At 34.5% G+C, this 26028-nt stretch overlaps 1 protein-coding gene across 5 annotated transcripts in view; it reads left to right on the top strand.

Moving 5' to 3' along the window:
- The window catches only part of Epha5 (EPH receptor A5), a 293039-nt gene that overhangs the window by 60364 nt on the left and 206647 nt on the right, over positions 1-26028 (top strand). For all 5 annotated transcript variants that reach the window (XM_042678116.1, XM_042678115.1, XM_042678119.1 and 2 more), the window contains one exon: positions 12612-13275. In XM_042678116.1, coding sequence (XP_042534050.1) covers positions 12612-13275 — 664 coding nt within the window. The remainder of the gene's footprint in view (positions 1-12611; positions 13276-26028) is intronic.

The raw sequence follows: 26028 nt of genomic DNA, 5'->3' as shown, positions 1-26028 counted from the left end.
CATTTGTCCAACCTTTCTTTAATTTGTTGTGTTTCTGGGTCTCTATTAAGAAAATTTCAACCTGTGTAAAATAAGCCAGGCCCAAAGAAACATAGGCCTCATGCTTTTCCTTATTTGCAATAACTAGTATATGTCTGATACAAGCAGAAAACTTCAGATAAGTTGACATTTGGTGAAATGAACCCAAGGTAAGGACTCAAGTGGTTTTTCTTTTTTGCTGTTGTTTCTAACATATTTATAAGTTGATATTTTTTGTTGTTTTCTATGTTCTTCCCCCACGGTATAACCGTGTTTTCACTGTATTTGATGTTGGTATAATTTGTGGAGGGGAAGGGAAAAAACAAATTGTTTCAATAAGGATACAGATGGACCCATTGAAACAATGAAATATACAAGATGGTATGTTGAAAAATGAATTTACAACTTTGGGGGTGGATGGGGTGTGGAATGGGAGGGCAGGGATGATAAGGGAAACAAAGGAGGAGGCAACAATGCTTGATAAGAAATGTACTCATTACCTTGCTCATGTAATTGTAACCCATCTGTATGGTATTTTCACAATAAAAAAACTTATTAATAAAAAAGAAAAGGATACTTCTTGCAGAATTTCTAGTTATCCATAATAAAGCAATAGTATATTACAAAATATCATTGTGATACTTTGATTTTTCATGTTATTATGAACATACACATTTAATATTGCAACTACCATCTCCAACATTTCACAATTACTATCATCAAGGAATGCTTTCATTCACTCATTTATTTGCAATGCTGCAAATTCAACATAGGTCCTCCACCTTCCCTGATAGATAAGTGCTTTATCACTTAGGCCACACACTTTGCCATTTTGTTTTTACTTTTTTTTTTAAGTCTTGCTGTCTTTGCCCAGTTTTCCCTGGGCCTGGAGGTCTTCCTACTTCTCTTCTTGCATAACTGGGAATATAGTCATGTACTATCATTCCTGCTTTAAAAAACAGTCTTTGTAGAGGTTGTGCTAATATTTGTGCTAGCTCTATATGCATGTGAAGTTTTAAAACATCACACAAATATTTGGCTTTACTAGGTCTTATATTCTCCATCTTAAATGTGTACTACATCTTAAGCAAGTACATAATTGAGATCATAGTCAATCTTAGGAAAATACAAACTTGCTAAGTAAGCTTACCAAACAGAAGAATATATTACTACAATTATACATATAAATTATGGACTGACTATCTTTTAATATAATGTGAAAGAAAATATAAAGCAAGAGAATACTGGGCTGGGAAGGTAGCTGGGAATGTAGTGTGCTTGTCTCACTTGCATGAGGCCCTGGGTTCAATTCCTCAGCACCACACAAGCAGAAAAGGCCAGAAGTGGATCGGTGGCTCAAGTGGTAGAGCGCTAGTCTTGAGCTGAAGACCTGAGGGACAGCGCCTAGGCCCAGAGTTCAGGCCACACAACCTACCAAAAAAACCAACAAAAACAACAACAAAAAACCCAGGAGGATACTGTGGCTTAAGCATGGAGATGACCCAATATTCAATTAATAATACCATAGTGGAACAAAACTTGTTTAGTTTTCCATAAATTCATTGGCTTTTACTTGCTTGTTAAATTATAACTCATGCCACATAAATTACTAATTTGATAATAAATATCATGGAAAAGGAGATTCTGATGAAATGGTAATGAGCTAGTGTCAGTTGTGTAAGATTTTTTTTCATTTCAATACTTTGTTCTACAGTAGTAAAAGGATCAGTTTATTAACTAATTTCAGGAATGCCTATTGACGTTGCTCACACTCTTTTTAAAATAGTTATTGAACTATAATGAGTTTCTCTTTCTTTCTCTCTCTCTCTCTCTCTCTCTTTTTTTTTTTGGTATGTGTCCTGTAACTTGAACTCAGGTTCCAACCTCTGTCCCTAAACATTTTTGTTCAGGGCTAATACTCTTTCACTTGATGCACAATCCACTTCTGGCTTTTGGGGTTTAATTAAAGATATGAGTCTCACAGTCTTCCCTGACTAGGCTGGTTTTGAGCTTCAATCCTGAGATCAAAGCCTCTGAAGTAACTAGAATTACTCATGTGAGCCATTGGTGCCTAGCATGGATTTGTTTTCGTTAGCAAATTTCTCAAAAAAAAGAATCAAATCTTAAATTATTCATGTTATAATTTTATATAAAATAAAGCTAGCATCTATAACCTTGAAAATGTAAGTCATAAATATATCATATGTGCTTCCATTTTGACTTTGAGGTGACATTCATCATAACTATATAGATAAGAAAAAATTAACTTATAAACTTTTCTAGTTAGATATAAATTCTGTGACATCTCTCTATTTTGAAGTTTGCTTCCAACCTCAAATCTATTTTATTGAACAAGGATAATTTTTCTTTTATAATCAGGAAAAGGAATATTTAAAAAACCAATTACTGTGCAAATCAAAACTACATTGAGATTCCACCTTTCCCAGTTATAATGGCCATTATAACAAAATAACAAAAAAAAATAAAAAAATATAGAAAAAAACAGAAAAACAAATAATAAAAACAAAAATGAAAATAAGAATGGTAGGGATGTGGCCAAAAGGGAATGTTATTACACTGTTGTTGAGAATGTAAACTGATTCAACCACTCTAGAAAGCACTGTGGAATTTCTTCAAAGAACTAAACATAGAGCTCCCCTATGATCCAGCAATCCCACTCCTGGGCATTTATCAAAAAGATCACAAAGAAGGCCAAACTAAAGCTACCAGCACAACTATGTTCACTGCAGCATTATTTAGCATAGTTAAGATATAGAACTAACTTAGATGTCCCTCAGTAGATGAATGGATCAAGAAAATTTGGTATGAAAACACAATGGAATTCTATGCTTTCATCAGAAAGAATGATATCACCCCATTCATAAAGAAATGGAAAGACTTGGAAAAAATCATATTAAGTGAAATAAACTAAGCCCAAAGAAAGACAAGATCCATGATTTCCCTCTTTTGTAATAATTAGTGTATGTCTAGGATAGTCATAGCAGAAGATCATAACTCAATAGCTATGAACATGCAACTGTATGAAATGAACTCCAAGGTATGGAAACAAGAGTTGTATTTTTATGTACCGTGTAGTTTTTCTTTCCCCTTCCTTCCTTCCTTCCTTCCTTCCTTCCTTCCTTCCTTCCTTCCTTCCTTCCTTCCTTCCTTCCTTCCTTCCTTCCTCTCTCTCTCCTTCCTCTCTCTCCTTTCTTTCTTCCTTCCTCTCTCTCTCCTTCCTTCCTTTCTTCCTTTCTTTCTTTTTTTCTTTCCTTCCTTCCTTCCTTCCTTCCTTCTTTCCTTCCTTCCTTCCTTCCTTCCTTCTTTCTTTCTTTTTTTCTTTCTTTCTTTCCTTTCTCTTTATTTTATTCCCTGTTGTCACTGTTTTTGCTTTTGGTACTCTGTGTCTTGTATATTTATTGATCTGACTTGGGGAGGGAAGGGAAATAACAAAATGATGAGACAAAAAACAAAAGTTGAACTGGTGAAAGTGATATTCACAAGACAGTGTGTAGGAAATGAACTTTACAACTTGATGGGGAGGAGGAGTTGTGGAGAGGGAAAGTGGGAGAAAAACAAGAGAGAAAGTAACAATGTTTGACAAGACGTATTCATTGTCTTATATGTGGAACTGTAACCTCTCTGTACATCACCTTTACAATAAACAACAACAACAACAAAAACAATTGCTGGTTGGAACCTTGAAGATGAAAGCCTTTGAAAGGTTCCCTCTGTGCCCCCCGCCCTCTGCCCTGGAAATATCCTGTCTGCTACTCACATTTGGTATTAATATACAGTTGCCCAAATATTTGAATTTTTCCAAGAAAATAATTGTATAAACCCAAAAGACTAAAATCTTCTGTCTCTTAAATGATTTTATTTGTATTGTGAAATTGAATTTGAACTCATAAACATCTAACCTATTCCATGGGCAATAAAGAAATCAACTTCAATTTTATTTGTCACACAGAAAATTATTTGAGTCATTTCTACCAATATTGCCACATCCTACTCATGAATTTTAAAAATGTTTTAAACAACTCAAACTCAGGCTTGAAGTAAGTCTTTTTGTCCAGTAACATATTATTGAGGAAATGTAACAAGATTTGATTTGAATGATTTTTACTGAATAATTTTTTACTGAAAGTGGATGTATTTTGTCCTAGTTGTTTGGCTAAAAGAACAGTTACTATTACAGAGATTGGATTTGTGAGACACAAACTCTTCTTATGAAGAGGACATGTTTTGTTTTTGAAATCTTTTTTGAGGTTCTGGAAAAGTCAGAGACTCTCTCGTCCAGTAAATTGCTCACAATCTTAATCTAAAGCCAGGAAATTTTTAAAAAAGGTATGACTCTATAACCGAGGCCCTTAATTCAGTTCTTTCAAACTATAAAATAGCTACTCATCAGGGCTGGAAAATCTCCTATTTTGTTGGTTAAAATGACGTGATGCAATCCTTTATTGTATACCTTATAATGTGAACGCTCGCTAAGGATAAAATATTAGCTTCAATCAGATCATTCTGATCTTAGAAATTAATTTCACATTGATTAATGTTTCAATTACTCTTGGCCTCAGTGTGCTTATGTGTAAAATGATGAGGTTGTGATGTGTATGGTTGTCATGGAGACATATTACCACCAGGAAAGTGATCTAAAGCTGCATCTCTATCCACCCTGTAAAGCATTATTTTTAAGGTTTGTACACATTTATACAATCAACTTTGTTTTACAATGTTATTAATTGACTGAGAACGCAAGAAGAAGTTTGTTCTTCATTATTTGAGTATCTGACCAGGCACTAGAAACGTGAGCTGCCTAAGGACTGATATTTTTACCGATAGGCATTGGTTTTAATAAGAAATAAATTATATTTTTTAACGAGAAATAGCTTGTAGTTTATTCTCACACATTAAAGAGGGGAATAAAAGCTGGGCACCAGTGGTTCACACCTGTAATCCTAGATATTCAGGAAGCTGAGATCTGAGCAGTTCAAAGACAGCAACTGTAGGAAAGTCTATGAGACTCTTATCTACAATATACCACCAGAAAACTGGAAGTAGCCCTGTGGCTCAAGTGGTAGAGCGTTTGCCTTGAGCTTAAGAGTTCAGGGACAGCGCCCATGCCCAGAGTTCAAGCCTCATGGAAGACAAGGAAAAAAAATAGAGGGGTTAAGAAATGGACTGAACAAAAATTTTTAAAAATACATCTTATTAGTTACAGTGAAACACTTTATATTTTTTAACATGGACCATCTTCCTAAGTCAGTTCCTGACTTCTAAATTTTAGTCTGTAATCAACTACTCACAAACACTTTCTCAGATCATGAGGAGACAATGATCATTCTTTTTATCAGCATCAATATATTGCACAAATGATGATCTTTTCATATTCATTTAGACAAAGAATCTGTCTTAATCAGACTAATTCTTCCTTTCTATTCTTCCCTTCTTCTTCTGTCTCCTCCATCTTCCTATTCAAATCAATTCCAGAAAACTTTATTGTTCCATTTTCACAAATGAACATAAAGTATTTTGACCACATTTTCTTTCCTTCACCTGCTCCATTCACCCCTCCATCATTATGTACTCACCAGGGGAAAATGTTTCCACTTCCTTATATTCATTTTATTAAGGTGCATATAATTTCTCAAGAGCCTCCATCATGGGATCTCACACATGCATACAATTTATTTTAATCATGTTTATATATACATGTGTCTATATATGTTGTGTGCATATATTGCATGTATATGAATATGTATTTATATTCCTATATGTATGTATATATGTTTATCTTTTAATCTAGCAATTACATATAAAAGATGTGATACTTGTCCTTCTGAACCTAGCTTACTTCACTTAATATGATGGTTTCCAGATCCATTCAATTCACTTCAGATGACATAATTTCATTTTATTCTTTTCTTCTTCTCCTTCTTCTTCTTCCTCCTCCTCCTCCTCCTCCTCCTCCTCTCCCTCCCCCTCCCCCTCCCCCTCCTCCTCCTCCTTCTTCATTGGTCATGTGGCTTGAATTCTGGGCCTGGGCACTTTTCCTGTGCTCTTCAGCTCAAGGAGAGAACTCTACCACTTGAGCCACAGCACCACTTCCAGTTTTCTAGTGGTTTATTGGAGATAAGAGTCTCATGGAGTTTCCTGCCCAGGCTGGCTTTGAACCGTGATCCTCAGATCTCAGCTTCCTGAGTAGCTAGGATTACAGGCGTGAGCCAATGGAGCCCAGCTTCATGTTTATTTTTATTCATATATATCACATTTTTAATCCCTTCATCAGTTGAAGGACATCTGGGCTGTTTCCATAGCTTGGGTATTGTGAATATTGTTGCAGTGAACATGGATGGGAAGACATATTTCTTCAAATAAATGCCCACAAGTGATATCACTGGATGAAGTACTGCTCTTTTTAAGGTGACGCAAGAGAAATAGATTCAGTCAGTTATTAAGCAGGAAGTTGGAATATAGGGGAGAAAGGAATTTGAATGCTATTGAAACAGATTATTTACAAGTATGAAAATGGAACAATGAAACCTGTTGAGGTTGTCTTACTGTGGGGGGGAAGACATTGATTGTAAATGCTTGGAGATGTAGCACTGAAATCCTTTCACCTATGTAAAACTAATTCAAGCAAAGCAAAAGAAAGTGAATTTGTAGTTTAATTTGAGGGTATCATTGTGTGAAATGTAACACCACCACACATGCACTCATATACTGAAAATAACAAATAGCATCTGCAATATTTTGAAAACATATTTTCTTTAAAGCATTCTAAAGTATTATATGGAATATATATGTATGTATATGGAATATATATATGCATATAAATAGATAACGAAGCTATCTGTGAACCAAAGATAAAAAGAATAGAAACCCAAAAATAAAGCTGGAGGAAATGGATTCTATGCCAGATTTTTTCATCAATTCACAAAACAAAATCATACTTTGAATGAAATAGGTCAGGTAGAATGAAATTAGATGATATGCTGTGTGCTGGGCCTTTTTGTCTGCTCAGAATCTTGTAGCAAGCTGGTTAGTGAGTGACAGACTAAAAATTATTTTGAGAACATATGTCCCAGAATAAAACAGCAAAGCAAAGCTGTAAATTGTAATGTTAATGAAAATTAATTCCACAGGCTAATATGCAAAACTAAACTCATAACAATTGTATGAATAATATAATTGGAGTGAGAGATATCTTTAAAAATGCTTAGAGCTTTTTAATAAAAAAAATACTGAAGAGTATGTTCCAGAAAGTTCTTTTTTTTTTTTGGTCAGTCATGGGGCTTGAACCACTGTCCTGGGCGCTATCCCTCAGCTCTTCACCTCAAGGCTAGGACTCTTCCACTTGAGCCACAGGGCAAGGTCTGTGTTTCTAGTGTTTCTTATTAGAGATAGTCTCATGGACTTTTTTGCCCAGGCTGGCTTTTAACTGAGACGCTCAGATCTCAGCCTCGCTAGGATTATAGGCGTGAGCCACCAACGCCTGGCTAGAAAATTCATAATTCTTACCCTTTCTATTTTGAACTTACGAAGTTGGGGTGATTTGGAGAGAAGGACACTTATTTTTTATTTTCAACATTAATTTATTTAATGATTTTGTATTAATTTATAATATTTGGGCAAAGAAACTTTCATTGTGACATATTTAGACATCTATACAATATACCTCCATCAAACTTACCCCATCCATTGCTTCCCTCATCATGCCTGTCTTTTCTAAAACAATTTCATATTTCTACTCCTATGCATATTAATAAAGTTCTTCAAACCTCTTCACCCTCATATACCCTCTCAATTGACTTTCCCCATTCCTGATGGTATCTTTCCCCAAGCAGGGCCTATTTTTCTTTCTTATCCTTCTTTAATTGTTTAGTATATATTAATTGTACGTGGTATTTTCATCATAATATTCCACACACAATACATAATAATTCAGGCAGATTAAAATTGTCAATTGATTTCTATTTCTAAGTTCACATCTACCTATTATTCAACAATTTTAAAAAAGATTTGCTATGCTATCTGCATGTAGAGAATCAATGTGTTTCAATGTTTTCCATTTTCCATCATTCTCTCCCCCTAATCAACTCTGTCTGAATAGTCCAACAGTTACATAGTGATTATCATATATTTTATTTTTTTTTACCCCCTCCCCCATATATTTTATATACACACATACATGCCAATATACGTGCATGTGATTGGGGTATAAAATTCACAGATGAATGAACACATGTGAGGCTGGCTTTTTGCTTCTATTTTTGTATGTATGTTTCCTATAATGAGTGCAGTTGATCAAAGGATCTTTGCCATCAGATCCACACATAAAAGGTAATTTCATGCTGACAAGAAATGAGAAGTAGAGCTGAATTGTAGAGATGCTTAGATCATCTTCATGGTGTTTTGAGAGTTTAAAATTTTCTGTCTGTAGTCTGATTTCTTCAATGTCTGATTTCTAAAAATGGTAAGAAAAACCAACTCTTTTAAGGCCTCTCCTGAAATTTTATATTTGATATTTCAAAGTCTGGAGAGAGAGTTTCAGACTTTACTGCAGATTATAAAGCTTTTAGATGTCAAGTTTATGCATCTAAATATTACAAGATTAGGGACTAAAACTTCAGCTCTGAACTAGATTCTTTTTGTTAAACAAGGCCAATCAAATATATTACTTCAGGATTCTACTACAAACTTATCATTTCACTTTAGTATCTTGATATAGAATCAATGTAAATAGACATAAAATAATGCTAACAGAACTGGATGATTGGTAACTCTGATAACCAAAAAGTTCAAAACTTATTATGATTGCAGGATGCTTCTTTGTGCAGATTTGAGGAAAAATGTATGTACATATTTACACAAATATGTAAAAGATTATAGTCTAGCCTGTGTGTCTTCAGTTAGTATTTTCAAAGTCTGAAGGGGTAAAAATAACATTGTAATTGACAGACACATTGAACTGAGAATAGTATAAAATATGTAAGTGTGAGCAGGCTTAAGACAGAAAGCCTATAATAAGAGTCCTGCAAGGAGAAACTGGTTCTTAAGGACTTTGGTAGGAAAAGATAAACTCATGACACAAATAAATATGAAGATCATTTCTCTACTTTCCTATTTTTTTGAAAAATATGGCTGACAAGGGACGTCTGGACTGACATAGGGTTAGAATGCAAATCTCTTCAATCTTCAGGACCCAAAGAAGGTGGAATAATTTTAAACCTCTGGAAGAGAAGCCAAACCAACCCAAGATACTGTGAACATCAACCCTTTGATTTTAAGGCAAAAGAGTTGAAAAGAATGAGGAAACAAATTCTGAGGAATGTATGGGCTCAAAAAATAGGCTTTGTAAAGTTGACAGACCAAGAGAGGACACACTTTATTTTATTGAGTGACCTGCAGTTCCCCAAACATTCATGCTTGCCAGTTGAAGTAACCAAAGGGTCAATAAATATGTTGGTTAAACTACAGAATCATAGGAAACCCAACAGGACTGAACAGAAAATAAGTGTTTTTTGACTGAGCCCTCCATTACATTGTTATAATATCCTTGGTAGATTTTGAAAAAATCTACGAATGTTACTGCCACATTCTTAAGTTCTTGGAGTTTTATTTTTGTTCATCTTGTTTATTTCTCACTGCTGGCTTCTGCTAAGTATTGTAAGATGACATTTAGAAGGAGAATCTGTGAAAGTGTTTTATTTCAGATAACAAAGCAATGCATGAAATAGTTTTACCCACTCATTAATGTATTCATTTCTAGGTAAACAAGGGGAATGTATTACCAGTTTTATCTTCTGAATTGTAATCTTTCTGTCCCATTAGAGATATAAAATATGACTGGGCACCTGAAGCTCATGACTGTAATCTTACCTACTTTGGTAGCTGAGTTTTATAGGATTTCAAGTCAAGACAGTTCAAATCTTATCCTGACCAAAAATAAAAGAAAAAAAAACATGCAATGTAATCTTTAATTTGGGGGGGGGGGTAGGAGGTCCTGAAAAGAAAAGAAATAAATAAAACTTTACTACAGCAGATTGCACATTGAAAATTGCATTTTTATCTCATTAACTGAGAATTTTGTGAGCAAGATGTTCATTCATTTGGTTTGAAATTGTCATCTTAACAAGTAACTATTAAGCCCTCTTGTCAAAGATTGCTTAAAGTGAATTTTTAGTAATATTTGCGCTACTGTGGACTTTGTACACATGAAAACTGTGAATTTCTTGGCATATAATCTTGGAGGACACTGCTGTTCTGCTTGCTTTTAGTTGCTAGAAAGATGATACTGGATCATGTGATGTGGAAATGAGTCTTATGTAAGTGACTTGAGGCAAATGATTTAAAATTCATTTGTATTTTATTTCCAAATAATACCCTAAGATAAAACAAATATTTAAACAAATAATGTAACATTTGATTTACTTTTTAAGAGAAGAACTTTGGTGCTGCTTTCTTTTTTCCTAACACAAAAAATTATCATTGTTACAATAAGTGGATCATTTTTTCCTGCTTTTATTTGGTTAGTTGAGGTAATTTTTGGCATTAAATAGATTTCATGACAAATAGGAGCCATATATATTGAAGAGACAATTACTTAAATCACTAGGGAAGAAAACATAAGTTGTTAAATTTTAAAAAATGATAGAATAGAGGACTGGTTTAGAAAATCAGAAGCTAAAATATTTTGAGATGAGACAAAATGAGATTAGATGAAAGAACTAAAGCTTCTTATAACACCATAATGTGCTAGTTGTTAGGCAAGATAAAATCTTAATGTCTCTCTCTTGTGAATCTAAGGAGCTCAGCAGTTTTATCTCATTAGCACCTTTTGCTTAAGCCTGTCTGTTGGCAGCTAGAGTTTTGAGAAGGGCCATTGGGGGTATAAGATTTATTTGCATCCCTAGTGCCTACCCTGTATACATTTCACTAATTGAACAAAACAGAAGATTTCATGCATAAATAAATCAGGTTCTATAAAGTTTATCTTATTTCAGGTATAAGTCTGAAATCACACACTTTCAGTTTATTGAAAAACTATATGGGTTCATTGCAGAGTGTTATTACAGGATGATTTTAATGAGTTAAAATAAAGTACATCAAGTTTAATGCACATGGATCCTATACAGGTTTAGGAAATTACTTCAGTTGTAAGGACATACTCATGAAGAGTAAAACATTGATTCTAAAATTTTTCAAGAAGTAAAGGGATATTGGGTTTCTCATAGCTTAAGTATTTTACCAGGAAATAAATAGGCTCACAAATCCAAGATGAACAAATTATACATTGGAAGCTATATAAATCTTACTTAGTTACTTTTATATCTCTCAGAAATATGAGAATAACTATGAATCAAATAATGCACCAATAAGAAGAAATTAATTTGTTAGGATGCAATAAGAAGTCAATTTATATTTCAAATGACAAGACTACCCATATTATAAATCTAAAATTTTTGTCTTTATCTTCCTCTATAGATCAATCCAAGAATAAATATTTAGCTATCCAATTAGTAAAAACATTCTGAAAAGATAAGTTCAATTAAATAATGATCTATTATTGGCTTAAATTAATGCTTTCTCTTTCAAATATTTATTACATTGACATGCTATTTAAAATATGACAGGATTAAATAAATGACTGCTTACACGTGCAACATTTTTTTTCTTTTCCTTATTTGCTGGCTGCTCTCACTTTTTTTTCTCGTTTTATTTTACCTTTATTGTTTCTTCTAAAGCTGTGTCCTGTGCTAGTCAGATTTCTGCTACTATACTGAATATTTGAGATCAGTGGGTTATGAGGAGAAAAGGTTTGTTTGGTTTAAAAGTTTTGGAGAATTTAAGCTTAGATCAATTGGCCCTTTTGTTTGTAGTTCTGAATGAGGTAGCATTTAATTTCAGGAAGGTGTAGTAAAGTAAAGCTACCTCACCTCATGGCCAAAAGGAGAACAAATGAAAGGGCAAGAGTGTCATATAGCTTTTAAGGTTAAAACCACAGTGACTAAGTGCTTTCCACTCAGCTCTCCTTCAAGGTTCCACCATCCCCAAATAGTTCCATAGAATGCAGATTACAAACACTAAAGCTTGAAATTTAATGAACACTGTTTGAAATCTAGTGTCTATCCTTTGTTTATATACTTATCTTTCCCCCAAATATACCTATTTTCCTTTCTCCGTTCTTGTTTACCTCAGCCACATTCTTTTTTTTTTTTCTTGCATTTATTTTTTCTCTGAAATGCACTACTTTTCCCATAAGGGACATACCATTTGTATGCAATTATGTGCAAGCTAATCTGAAGATAATGAGTGTGTTCTTACTTTCTTGGGAAAGGAGTGATGCCATAGAAGCTTAGTATATTTGAAACCTTATGTTCAATCTCCAGAATCAAAATGTTTTTTTTTTTATTTTTATGTGAATGTTTTCTCCAAATCCTCTCTATAATTCTGCCATTTTTCTCAACTGTGAAAGAGACATAGCCATGTAGTAATTTGATTCCATTGGTGGTGTTGGCAATATTTCAGGATTATTTTGTAATTTTTTAAAAAAAAGTTTTCTTTTCTTTTCTTTTCATCTTGTACAGTGGGAAGAAATTGGTGAAGTTGATGAGAACTATGCCCCTATTCACACATACCAAGTATGCAAGGTGATGGAACAGAATCAGAATAACTGGCTTTTGACAAGTTGGATCTCCAACGAAGGTGCTTCCAGAATCTTCATAGAACTCAAATTTACTCTGCGGGATTGCAACAGTCTTCCTGGAGGATTGGGGACCTGCAAGGAAACATTTAACATGTATTACTTTGAGTCAGATGATGAGAATGGGAGAAACATGAAGGAAAACCAATATATCAAAATTGATACCATTGCTGCTGATGAAAGCTTTACAGAACTTGATCTTGGTGACCGAGTCATGAAACTGAACACAGAGGTCAGAGATGTGGGGCCTCTGAGCAAAAAGGGATTTTATCTTGCTTTCCAAGATGTCGGTGCTTGCATTGCTCTGGTTTCTGTGCGTGTGTACTATAAGAAATGCCCATCCGTGGTACGACACTTGGCCGTCTTCCCTGACACCATCACCGGAGCGGATTCTTCACAGTTGCTTGAGGTTTCAGGCTCCTGTGTCAATCATTCGGTGACAGATGATCCTCCCAAAATGCACTGCAGCGCAGAAGGGGAGTGGCTGGTGCCCATTGGAAAATGCATGTGCAAGGCGGGATATGAAGAGAAAAATGGTACCTGTCAAGGTAAGACCTTGCCTGTAAATCTGCGAGGGCTTTTCTGCTTCCTTTGGATCATGTATATGTATTTCCTCCACTGATTATGAGCAAGTGACCTTTTACTTTGTTAATTTATGGAGATTATTTCCCTTCCAGTTTGATTTCTCTCCTCTCTGAATTTTAAATTTTCTGGCAACCACCAAAGATTTAATGCAGTATTTTATGGGATATACATAATTAATACTCGGTGTCTGACTTGCAGTATAATGTTGCGTATTCACTTTGTTTTCTTAAGTTTTATTATTGAATAACATAGAGAAATGGTGAATAACTTTCATGATATGGTTATTATTTACTACTCTGGTTTTCTTTTTATGAAGTTTTTTTATTTTTTATTTTTCCTAATCATCACTTCTTGTGTGGAATGTAATTGGAAAAATCTTAGAAGTGGCTTGTTTTGGCCTGCTTTTAACTGGCATTTAAACCTCTTCGGAAATAACTATGTGATATTCTCAGGAAAATGTTTGTAAATCAGTCAGATTTAGTTTACTATGTTGTTTACATATGGTGGCTGTTTTATGTTTTCATTTTAAGAATTCACTGATCATTTTTAAATGCATAATGAGCAGTGTCCCATGAAAATAATGGTTTGGAGATAGAACCAATACAAAAAGGTTATTTCAAAGTAATTTGCACTTAGAGGCTTTTTTTTTCCTATTTTAATTTTGCTCCTAAATTGAAACTTGATCATGCATGCTTCCCTGTTCATTTGAAAATGCTTTAATTTTGCCCACAGTGTGGTGAGTTGTCTTTGTAATCTTGGATTCTTATCAATGGCTTTCTGGAGCAGGATAATACTTTTGTCACAGGGAAGAAGAGCTTATGTAAAAGAAAACATAGTTTTCTTGTTCTTAGGAACTTGAACTTGTTTTCACCAAGAGGCACTAAGCAGGCCTATTGTCTCACCTGGAAGTTTCAGGAACCTGGCTGATTTGTTTAGGCTTCACTAGGAATTGGTCCTAGATCTAGGAAAACAAACCTGGGAAATGAGTTGTAGGTAATGATGATATTGATTTATTTATTCTTTCAGAAGCACATTAGGTATACTAAAATTTCTCTTACGTTTTCTTTTTATTGACGAGGTGATGTACAGAGGGGTTACACTTATATAAGTAATGTAGTAAGTACATTTCTTGTCACACTTGTTCCCCTTTCCCTCATTTTTCTCCAACTTTTCTGCTCCCAGTTCCCCTCCCAAGTTGTACAGATCATTTCCAACATATTGTCTTGTGAATATCATTGTTTCCTTGGCTCCCTCCTTGTTAATTCTTGTTTCGTGTACTTTAAAACTTTTTCTAAAATTGATTCTATAATTGTTCAAATTAAACTTTAAGTTAAACTTCATCTTTATAAAGATGAGTTTTTTTTTTCTCTCTCTCTCTCACTCATACCCACCCCCTTTCCCCCCCCACCCCAAGCACACATCTATTCACCCACCTAAAAGTTTTGGCAATGTAAAAAAGAAAAGTGAGGTTGAATCTCAGTGTTGTTCTTTATTTTTCTTTCTTTCTTCTTTTCTGCCTTTTTTTATTGTGAAAATACCATACAGAGGGGTTACAATTACATGGGCAATGTAATGAGTACATTTCTTAACAAGCATTGTTGCCTCCTCCTTTGTTTCCCTTTACTATCCCTTCCCACCCACCCCCCTTCCCCCACCAAAGTTGTAAATTCTTTTTTCGACATAACAACTTGTACATCTCATTGTTGCAATGGGTCCACCTGTATCCCCATTTAAACAATTTGTCTTTTCCCTTCCCCTCCACAAATTATACCAACATCAAATACAGTAAAAACAAGGCTTACACCGTGGGGGAGGGACATACATGTTGTTTGATTTGCATTTCTTTTATGGCTAGAGAGGTTCAGCGTTTCTTCATGTGTCTATTGGCCATTCTTATGTCCTCTTCAGTGAAATTTCTCTCTAAATCTTTAGTCCACTTATTTATCGGACAGTTGTTTCTTTGAGGATTTGTTGTTGGAGGATTTAATTTTTTTAGTTCCAAGTATATTTGGAATATGAGACCCTTATCCATTGTATGGCTAGGGAAGACCTTCTCCCAGTCTGTGGTCTTTCTATTGATCTTGCTAGCTATGTCCTTTGCCATGCAGAAGCTCTGCAACTTCATGCAATCCCATTTGTCCAACCTTTCTTTGATTTGCTGTGTTTCTGGGGCTCTATTGAGAAAATTTCGGCCTGTGCCTAGGAGACCTAGGGTTTCTCCGATTCCTACTTGTAACGTTTTCAGGGTGTCTGTTTTGATTTCAAGATATTTGATCCGTTTGAAGTTCATATGTAAGGTTCAGGATGATACATAAGGATCTAATTTTAGTTTTCTACAGGTATTTAACCAATTTGCCAGCCCCATTTACTGAAGAGGCTGTCTTTCTTCCATTCTATTTTTTTAGCTCCCTTATCAAAAATTAGGTGGCTATAGGTCTGCGGGTTCTTTTTTGGGTTTTCAACTCTATTTCATTGGTCTTCAGGTCTGTTCTTGTGCCAGTACCAAGCTGTTTTGATTACTATGGCTTTGTAGAAGAATTTAAAATGTGGTATTGATATTCCTCCAGAAATCTAATAACAACAAATGCTGGAGGGGATGTGGCCAGAAGGGAACCCTACTGCATTTTGTTGGTAGGAGTGTAAACTTGTTCAACTACTTTGGAAAGCAGTATAGAGGTTCCTCAAAAGACTCCACATTGAGCTTCCTATGACCCAGCAATCTCACTTTTGGGCATTTACCCAAATGATCACAAACAAGATCATATTAAAGCTACCAGCACAACTATGTTCACTGCAGCTTTATTTACCAAAGCTAAGATATGGAACCAACCCAGATGCCCCTCAGTAGATGAATGGCTCAAGAAAATGTGATATATATATATATATATATATATCACATTATATATATATATATATATATATATATATATATATATATATATATGCAATGGAATTCTATGCCTCCATCAGAAAGAATGACATCATCCCATTTGTTAGGAAATGGAAAGACTTGGAAAAAATTGTATTAAGTGAAGTAAGCCAGGCCCAAAGTAACATAGGTTTCTCTTATTTGCAATAACTAGTACATGTCTGGGACAAGTAGAAAAGGTCAAAAGCTATGTACATATGACGAGATAAGATGGTGTTAAGCAAAATGAACCCTAAGACAGGGAGACAAGTGTTTTTTTATTTATAATGTACCATGTGATATTTTTGTTTCTTTGTATGTTCCTCCCCCATGGTATAACCCCTGTTTTCACTGTATTTGATGTCAGTGCCCTGCATCTTGTATATACACTTCTTTAGCTTAGGAAAAAACAAAATACTTAAGTAGGGATACAGGTTGACCCATTGTAACAATGAGATGTACAAGGTACTATGTTGAAATACGAACTTTACAATTTAGGTGGGGAGGTGAGGAGGAGGGGAATGTAGTTGTGGAGGTGGGAGGGAAGGGATAGTAGGGGAGAAACAAAGGAGGAAGTAACATTGCTTGATAGGAAATGTACTCATTACCTTGCTCATTTAACTGTAACCCCTCTGTACAGTATTTTTACAATAAAAAAGCACTTAAAAAAAGGAGAGAGAGAGAGAAAGAAAAGTTTGTCTGACACCAGTGGCTCATGCCTGTAATTCTATCTACTCCGGAAGCTGAGATATGAGGATTGAAATTCAGAGCCAGCCGTGGCAGGAAAGTCTTGAGACTTTTACCTCTAATTATCCACCAGAAAATGGGAAGTGGTGCTATAGCTCAAGTAGTAGAGTGCTGGCTGCTTGCCAATAGCTCAAGAGTTTAGGGACAGCACCCAGGCCTAATGTTCAAGCTGCAAGACTGACCCCTCCCCCCAAAAAATGTTTCTGAAATGCTTATGTGTCTAGAAAATGTATTAAAGTTTGGACAGGACTGAATGTAAAGGAGAGTTTTAGCTAATATCCTAACTTTTCTAAGAAGTTTTAGCATGACCTTATGTATCATATACAATTAGAATAGAAGAGTTAATCCCTTAAATATACTTAACTAAAATGTTGTATTTATCAATTATTTACAAAATAATGTTTTAACTGTATGGTCTTGGTTATAATAGTTAGAGTATGTGATGACTTTCATGACTTCTCTCTTCGTTCAGATTGACACAGGCTGTAAAATCCTCTAAAATTCTACAGGGAAAGTTTTGACTGCTGATGGTATTAGAATATCCTGTTGGAATTTAACATGAAGATATCTTAAGAAAGGAATTTATCAAACAATATTTTTAGTGTAAGAATTCAATCCATACAGCTTTCCTTTCTCCTTTCAAAACCCAATAATTGAGAAGATCCAAGAGACAGAAGGACTGACTGCTGTGCTATAGAAAAGTCTATTAAACGACTTTACTTTTAGTCATGTATTTATCAGGTTCCCCTGCTAGTGAAAGCATTATCAGCGACAAAGCATTATACAGACTCCACACACCACAGAGAGTTTCATATAACCTATTCTATATAAGTAATGCTCTTGGTTGTTTTACAGTGCATGGCTGGTATATAGCTACTCTGGGAAGAATGGAAAATAATTTTTTGATAAATAACACATTGTTGAATGACTAACTCACTAAGTAAATGGATAAAAGTTGAAGAATTGTTCTGGAAATTTTAAAAGTCAGAGTTAGTCTTGATGAGTTTCTTATATCATGTATGTCTACATAATTGTCCATGTATATGTGTGTGTGGCGTGGCTGTGTCTCCAGGATTCTCAGTCACTCTATATTCTGAACATGAGAGAATAATTATCCCTAAGGGGCTAGAAATGCAGGACTCTTTTGCTTTCCTACTTATTAATTACTTCTAATTAATCTAAAAGTATTTATTGAAATGGTCAATTAGCAATCTTCTAAAATTCTCCACTTCTATGTCCTTTTTCTAGACAGCCATAACTATTTTTGAAAATGATGAATGTATCTTTATGTAGTAGTCGGATGATTGAACTCAGCACTTGGTACGTGCTAGGCAGGCACTTTACCAGAAGTGTGAAACTCCCAGTCCACTTTTACTCTCAGTATTTTTGAGATAGGTTTTTACTTTTGTCCACACCTGCAAGGACTATGACTCTTCTATTTAAGCTTCTCACATGGCTGGGGTGTCAAGAATGCATCAGATTTTTGTTCATCAAGATGGGACATTGTGAAATATTTGCCCCAGGATGGGCTCCAATTGAAATTCTATCCGTCCTGTTCTCCTAAGTAGCTACGATTATACTTAAGCCACCACACATAGCTTAGTTTTGATTTTTGACTGATGTGAATATAGAATGCACACATATGTCAGTGCACACACAGATATAGCTTCGTCCTCTAACCTCCATATGATACACAGTTCAGTGGTGCTTTATTTTAATTCCCTAAACCTTCTTTCTAGAATCCTCCTAAATTGTGCTTCTTCTCCTCTTCTATGCACTAAACACATGAATTGTTTTCAGTTTCTCAAAGGGACTTTTCTCACTGGCATCACTTGTTTCTTTGTGATTCTTTTGTCCCAGGAATCTTCTTCTATCTTTTGTCTTTCTGATTAATTCCTACTAAGCCTTCAGATCTCTGCTACAATTTCCCTATTTCAAAGAAGCTGTTCCTAAGTGTTTGAACCAATGTTAAGCCTCAGTGTTATTTACTCATACATCTTCCCTTCATAGAACTGCTTAGAGTTATGATTTTGTACCTATTTCTTGAATTGTTGTTCGATTAATGACTTGCCTTCTGCAATTATGCTTGTTGTATACTGCTTGATGGCAGGAGTGCTGAATGTTGAACTCAGAAACAAGAAAGAAATCAAAATGAAAGAAAGGAAAGTAAACCAAAAGAAGAGAAAGAGAATGTTCAAAGGCATACAAGAATATTGTTTTCTGTCCATTTATTTTACCTTTTTATATAATCTATAGAAATCTCTTTACACTGTCTAAAAATTATAAAAAAAAAAAAAAAAGCTTTTAAATTGATCCTCTTTTTGGTCCTAAGACTCTCAGGGCAAGTTCTCATGTTCCAGATATTAAATCATATAACTGATATGAAGTGATTGACAGTTCATATATTAAACAGCATAGAGACAAATTTAGTGAATTTTGCCAAGCCCCAAACATCACATTCTGTAATATATTTGTAGAAGAACCTTCTTACATAAGCACATTTAATTACTCAGTTTCTTTAATAACCAAACTAAGTTAAGATTAATTAAGAATGCAATTATGTGAAGAAGCTGAAATTTGAACATATGTGCTGTAACAATTATCATCCATTAATATTTATTGAGTTTGTGCTAGAGAATGACCCAGTCAGTAGTCACTGTCTGAATATAAGTATGTGGCCTAATATACCTACAGGCATGTTGTGGTTGATGCAAGGCCTTTGACTTCAGGGTTAAAATGCTGGTCAACTAAATAAATCATAATGCTTTATACTCAAAGATAGACTGTAGGGATTCAGGCACCATGGCTAATATAGTACTACTTCATGATCACTTATATCCACATAACTTCCTCTCATTGAACTTTTTCTTAAAATTTAATTTTATTGTCAAGGTGTACATAGGGGTTACAGTTACATATGTAAGGTAGTGGGTATATTTCTTGTCGCACATTATTACCCCCTCTCTCATTTTTCTCCCACTGTCTTTCCCTCCAATGTCCTGCCCCCACTGCCCCCCACCAAGTTTTAAAGTCCATTTCCAACATATTGTATCGCTGTTGCATTGGTTCGCCCTTTGTCCTTTGTCTCACCATTTTGTTGTTCCCCTTCCCTTCCCTAATTACGATAAACATATATACAATACACAGGGTACCAAAATCAAATGCAGTGACCACAAGGGATAAACCATAGAGGTAATAAAAGAAAGAATGTAAGAAAAAAAATAAATTCACAACAACAAAGAAAAATCTCAAGGAAGCCAGACCCAAAGAAACAGACTGTATGGTTTCCCTCATTTATAATTTATAATAATTAGTATATGTCTAGGATAGTCCTTGAAGAGGATCACACTAGCTCAATAGTTATGTACATATGACCATATAAGATGATGCTAAGTGGGTCAAAGAAAGTAGTTTAGTAGTAGAGTGCTTGCCTAGCATGCATGAAGCTCTGGGTTCGATTTCTTGGTACTATATAAACACAAAAAATAAATAAAGATTAATAAAAAAGATGATGCTAAGTGAAATGAACTCCAAAATAGGAAACAAGAGTTTTTTCTTTGAAAAAATATAATACCAGTCCTGGTACTTGAACTGCTGGACACTGTCTCTGAGCTTTAATATTCAAGGCCAGTGTCCTACCACTTTGATCCACAGTTTCGCTTCTGGGTTTTGGTAGTTAATTGTTGAGAAGAACCTCATAGACTTTCCTGACTGTGCTGCCTTTGAACCTCAATCTTATGATCTCAACCTCCTGAGTGGCTGAGATTACAGCCAAGAGCCATCAGGGTCTGGGTCTTCTAACTATTTCTGAGAGAAGTAGAGCACTTTTCCCAGATTAATCGGGGATTTGTGAAGTACTATAACACTTTTTATTATGTTTTCTACAACTTAGTATATGTTAATTTTGTAATGCTAATTAATGTGCCTCAAGTTTCAGTAATAAACTTTCAGTATACAAATTTATTTCTTAGAAAAGTTGTTTTCAGAAACTAATAATATTTGAAATCCCTTTATGTAAGTGTGTTTCCATACACATTATTTATGACTACTTCTGGTAAAATTCATGTTATTTTTTTCCCTTTAAGAGCCAAGTGAGGGGGAAAAAAGAATATAAAACAGTTAGCAAAAAAATAAATAAAATAAATAAAAAACCCATTCTGGAAGTTTCTCGTTTTTATTGAAGTGAATGTGTTTGACAGAAGTAATTGAGTTCACATGAATCAAATGTTGCCTGCTGGGTTCTCTTGTGATGCTGTTGCTAACTTACTCAGATGCAAGGCAAGACCACTAATCTTCATCAGTTGCTAGTGGAATGAAGTAGTAATTTGAAATTAGCCCTAGATAATTATAGTTTCACTTATATCAAATAGAGGAAAGAGATTTCGATGTGGGTCACTGCCAAAACCAGTCAGTGAAGAGGGTATATAACACATGCTAAACTACAGCGTAAAGGAGGTTACACGTCAAAGGCAGTAGAGAAAAAGCACTTATTAATTGTCCTACTGGGAGATGATTGCACAGCAAGGAAAATGTAGTGAAAATACCCAACTCAGAAAGAGCCTTGATTCAGAAACAGTACTGATACAGCAGGGAGCAGTATGTCGATCATTCATACTTCTAGTGCATATTTATGACTGAAACAAAATTGGCTGAAAATACAGTGTATTAGGTCTTTATGTAATTATACATTGGGGAGCCTAGTTATTTTTAATTAGGCACATTACCAAAAAAGCATCAAAGGGGTTGAACTTTTGGTTCTTTTAGGTATGTTGTTCTGGGCAACACAAGGAAACTGATGTTAATTTCAAAATTTGAATGAAGGTGGATGATTTCAGAAGTGCAAATTATAAGCAGTATGTGTGTGTATATGTGTGTGTGTGTGTGTGTGCCTGTGTGTGTGTGTTCTGCTGCAAAGAACCACCTACACCACCTACACCAAGACAGTTACCATAGTCCAATTCTTCCATGAATTTACCAGCATTACACATGAGAATAATGATATAGCTTCACTTGCTCCCTAGAATAGTTTTGGATCAATTCTGTTAAAGTTTCAGAGCATGTTCCACATTTGGTTTTGATTTTATTTCTTTCCATACAATATTTCTCAACAATTCCACTTCAATATTTTCAACCAGATATTTTTGTGGTGGAAAGTGGGGTACGGGTAGTGTCCTGTTTATTGTTGGGTATTCAGCAGTGTCTTTCGTCTCTGTTTAGTAGATTTAACAGAGGATACACTTCTCCATTTGAAAGTAAAAATTGCTTTTAAGTATCTTTAGAAATCCTCAGTCTCCGTTGAAAACTGCTAATGCCAAGAACTATTTTCATCCCTAACTAGACATATGTGCTATATGCACACATATATAACTATATATACAGTGATCATAAATATGAGCCAGATATATGAATGATTGATAAGTTGCTCCCTACTATACAAATACTGTTTCTGAATCAAGACTCTCTCCTGAGTGTGTATTTCCCCTACATTTTATACACAGACACAGACACCCACAGACACAGACACACACACACAGACACACACAGACACAGACACACACACACAGACACACAACCCACATATGCCTATAGAATGAAATGCATTTGTCAATATATTTATGGACTGGCTACATGTGAAGGTAACAAAAAAGTTTAGATTCCTAAGAATTAAGGAGATGTGTATTTTGTAAGTGTGACTAATTTAACTTGAATATCAGTAGAAATATTCTGCTATGGGAAGCAACATATTCTAGATTCATTTCATTTGGCAGTAAACTGAGATATTTCTTAAAGGTGATACAGACTATATTTCCAAATCTCTCCTGTATTTTATGTGGGTGAGGATTCTAAAATCAGACAGCTCTATGCTCATCCTTTTTTGAGAAATTAAAAGTTATAACATTCACTTTTAAACTGTGTTTGTAAACATAGGCAATGTTCATCTCCTTTGAAGTGATATGCCATCCTAACCATATTGGCATTATCTATAATGTTTTAGAAATGAATGTTAGGCAGCAAATCTGAATCTAAAACTTAGCAGGTTCCCTTGGTGGTTTGTATGTGCATTTATATATAAGAAGCAGTGATATAAGAGATCTTGCATTGAGCATTTTTTCTTAACTCTATCTTGATTATAAATTCACTCTCATTAACTATTTTAGTTATAAGTAGAAAACATTTGGCAAATTAGAAGTAGATAAAAACATAGAAAGTGGAGAAAACTGTGCAAATACATTTTATTTCCTAATCAGTCTAATTTACAGATGGTTTGCTTATTAATTATGTCTCTTCTCTTTTGTCTTTTTCCATTTCCAAAATATTCTCTGCAAATCAACTACTTCAAAGCTATCATTGCTAGTCACACTTACAAAAAAGTCATTAGGCAGATTACATTGCATTTTTTTTTTTGTGCCAGCCCTGGGGCCTGAACTCAGAGCCTAGATACTGTCCCTAAGGTTCTTTGCTCAAGATTGGCAGTCTACCACTTGTACCACAGCTCCATTTCCACCTGTTTTGAAGGTAAATTGAAGATAAGAGAGTCACATGTACTTTCATTCCAGGGCTGGCTCTGAAAAGTGATCCTCAGATTTCAGCTCCTGAGTAGCTAGGATTAAAGGCAGGCATGAGGCAGCATAGGAACTTTTTTTAAAAAAAATAAGTTTTTTATTGTGAAAATACTGTACAGAGGGTTACAATCACATGAGCAAGGTAATGAGTACATTTCTGATCAAGCATTGTTGCCTCTTCCTTTGTTTTTTTAATATGTTTTTATTGTGCTATGTCGAAAAGCATAGGCACTTTTTAAGAACTTTTTAGAACTTTGACCCATTGTAACAATGAGACATATAAGGCACCATATTGAAACATATGCTTTACAGCATCAAGGGAGTTGAGGGAGGAGTTGGGGAGGTGGGAGGTAAGGGATGGTAGGAGAAAAACAAAGGAGGAGGTAACTACTCTTGATAGGAAATGTACTCATTACTTTACTCATATAACTGTAACCCCTTTGTACAATATCTTTATAATAAAAATATTTTAAAAATTCTTTAACAGAATAATTATGTATAACTTAAGTTTTGTTTTTTGAGAATAATGCTTTGTAGCTTTAAGTAGTTAGTACTAAAAATCGCATTCATGGAAACTCATATTTTGTTTTATCTAGAATACAACTAGGAAAATAGGGAAATAAAATCTACAGCAGGAGTGGGGGCCAAATAAGTATTGTTGATATCATACCATTTTTACATTTACATTTAGAATGTTTTATTCAACTTTAAACTTTCTGTTCTGATTTTAATTTTTTTAATATATTATGACATTTAATTTCACTGACTGATATATATTTGTATATAGCATTAGTAATAAATATTTCAAGTTTCATCTGTCCAAATTTATACATTATAATTACCCTGTATATTAGCCTAGAAAGTCTTTCTAGCTCTTCTGAGGATTGCACAAAAACTCTCTATTAGAAACTAATACCAAGATCAGCTTAATTGTTTTTTTTTTAGCTTAATTGTTTTTATATTATCTATCTATCCATCCATCCATCATCTATCTTTGGCATCATCATCATCATAATCTATTAGTTTTTCTAACTGGTCTATATTCATTGTTTTGCTTGCTCATAAAATATTTTCCTTGTATTTAGAATGTAAATATATTGCTTTCAAATTTTTCATTATATATTTATTCAGAAAGACATGTGATAATTAGAAAGTAGGAAAGCATAGAGTTGTTAACTCTTGTATGTTTCTTTCTAAAAGGGATATCTTTAGCAATAACAATAAAAAGAATGATTTTAAGCAGTGCATACTCTCTTAACTAGTTTCACTGCACTAAATGCTTTTGTGTATTTAATTATTGTTAGCAGTATGTGTGGAGCACATGTTACCTTTCAACATTTAATTCTATTTGATGTTCACAAGCTTTGTCTACATTTCAGGTTGATTTTAAGGTTTTATCTACAAGAACTAAATTGATGTGTCAATAGACTTTGATCTCTTTGGAGCTTGAAGATGTCTTCCTCATTTGAGCATTATTAAGGTGTAGTTTGGAGAAAAGAAAAGGAAAGAAAAAAAGAACAGCCTCAGTCTGGAGAAAGTAACAATTAGAGCAAATGATAATTTGACTGATGGCTAACTCCATTTGTTTGATGGAATTATTAGCAGGCATCAGACTTGGAGAAAGAATGCCGCATCGCTCCTGCTGTGAGATTGTAAAGGAGAATAATAATATGCTACTCCATATGCATAAGGGCTTTTCCTTAGATGAATTCAATGGGCTTTGAAAGGACTTTATGAGGATGTTTCTAATATAAAGAATCAAATCTTAATCTGCCTTTCATGGATTAGAAAAGCCAGGTGATAGGATTGCAGTGTGCTTGTGTGGTGTTGACTTCATGCATCTTTTTCCTGTTTAAACTGGGTTATGTCCTGACCATCTGAAAGCAACGTCATTGCCTAATCCTGAGAGCAATTTTCCCATACAGTCACCATCTCTCAATGTTTTCCAATGTCGACAGCTTCTGTTTGTAGAACCAGACTGACCTGTATTATTTATTTATTTTAAATTCTCTTTGGAAGGTTTTGTGTGTCATCTGTTTTTGCTCTCTTGATTCAAGCATGATTTAATATGTCAACATTGATTTACCTAACTGCATTTGATTGTCTCCCATACTTTATTTAGAACCAGGCAGCCACCTTTCAAGCATGTTGCTGCCCTAGTAAATGAAATGTCACAACAATGAGGTTCCTTATATGGTGACAGCAGTAGCTTTCTTTGGCACAGCCAGTGGTTGGGAAATGGGAAGGGGAGAGAATTTAAAGTAAAACTAATGTAAGCTTTGTCAGACTGGAGTTCCTAAGAACCATATAGGAAGAAACTGTAGGATAATGTACTTAAACTTGAGGGAACATTGTTGTTTATTTGGGTGAAAATGAATTTAAGTCTAGAATAAAGGGAATTTGTTTTCAGTGAGGGTAAAAAGAAAAGATCTGTCAACAATTTCACCAAAAATAAAATTCTGTCTTATTATTTTAATATGAGCTTTTCTTTTTTTTCT

This window comes from Dipodomys spectabilis, unplaced genomic scaffold, assembly GCF_019054845.1.
Source record: "Dipodomys spectabilis isolate Male_0828 unplaced genomic scaffold, ASM1905484v1 ptg000043l, whole genome shotgun sequence".
NCBI lineage: Eukaryota > Metazoa > Chordata > Mammalia > Rodentia > Heteromyidae > Dipodomys > Dipodomys spectabilis.
The sequence above is the reverse complement of the archived record's forward strand: the minus strand, read 5'-3'. Positions and strand labels throughout refer to the sequence as shown.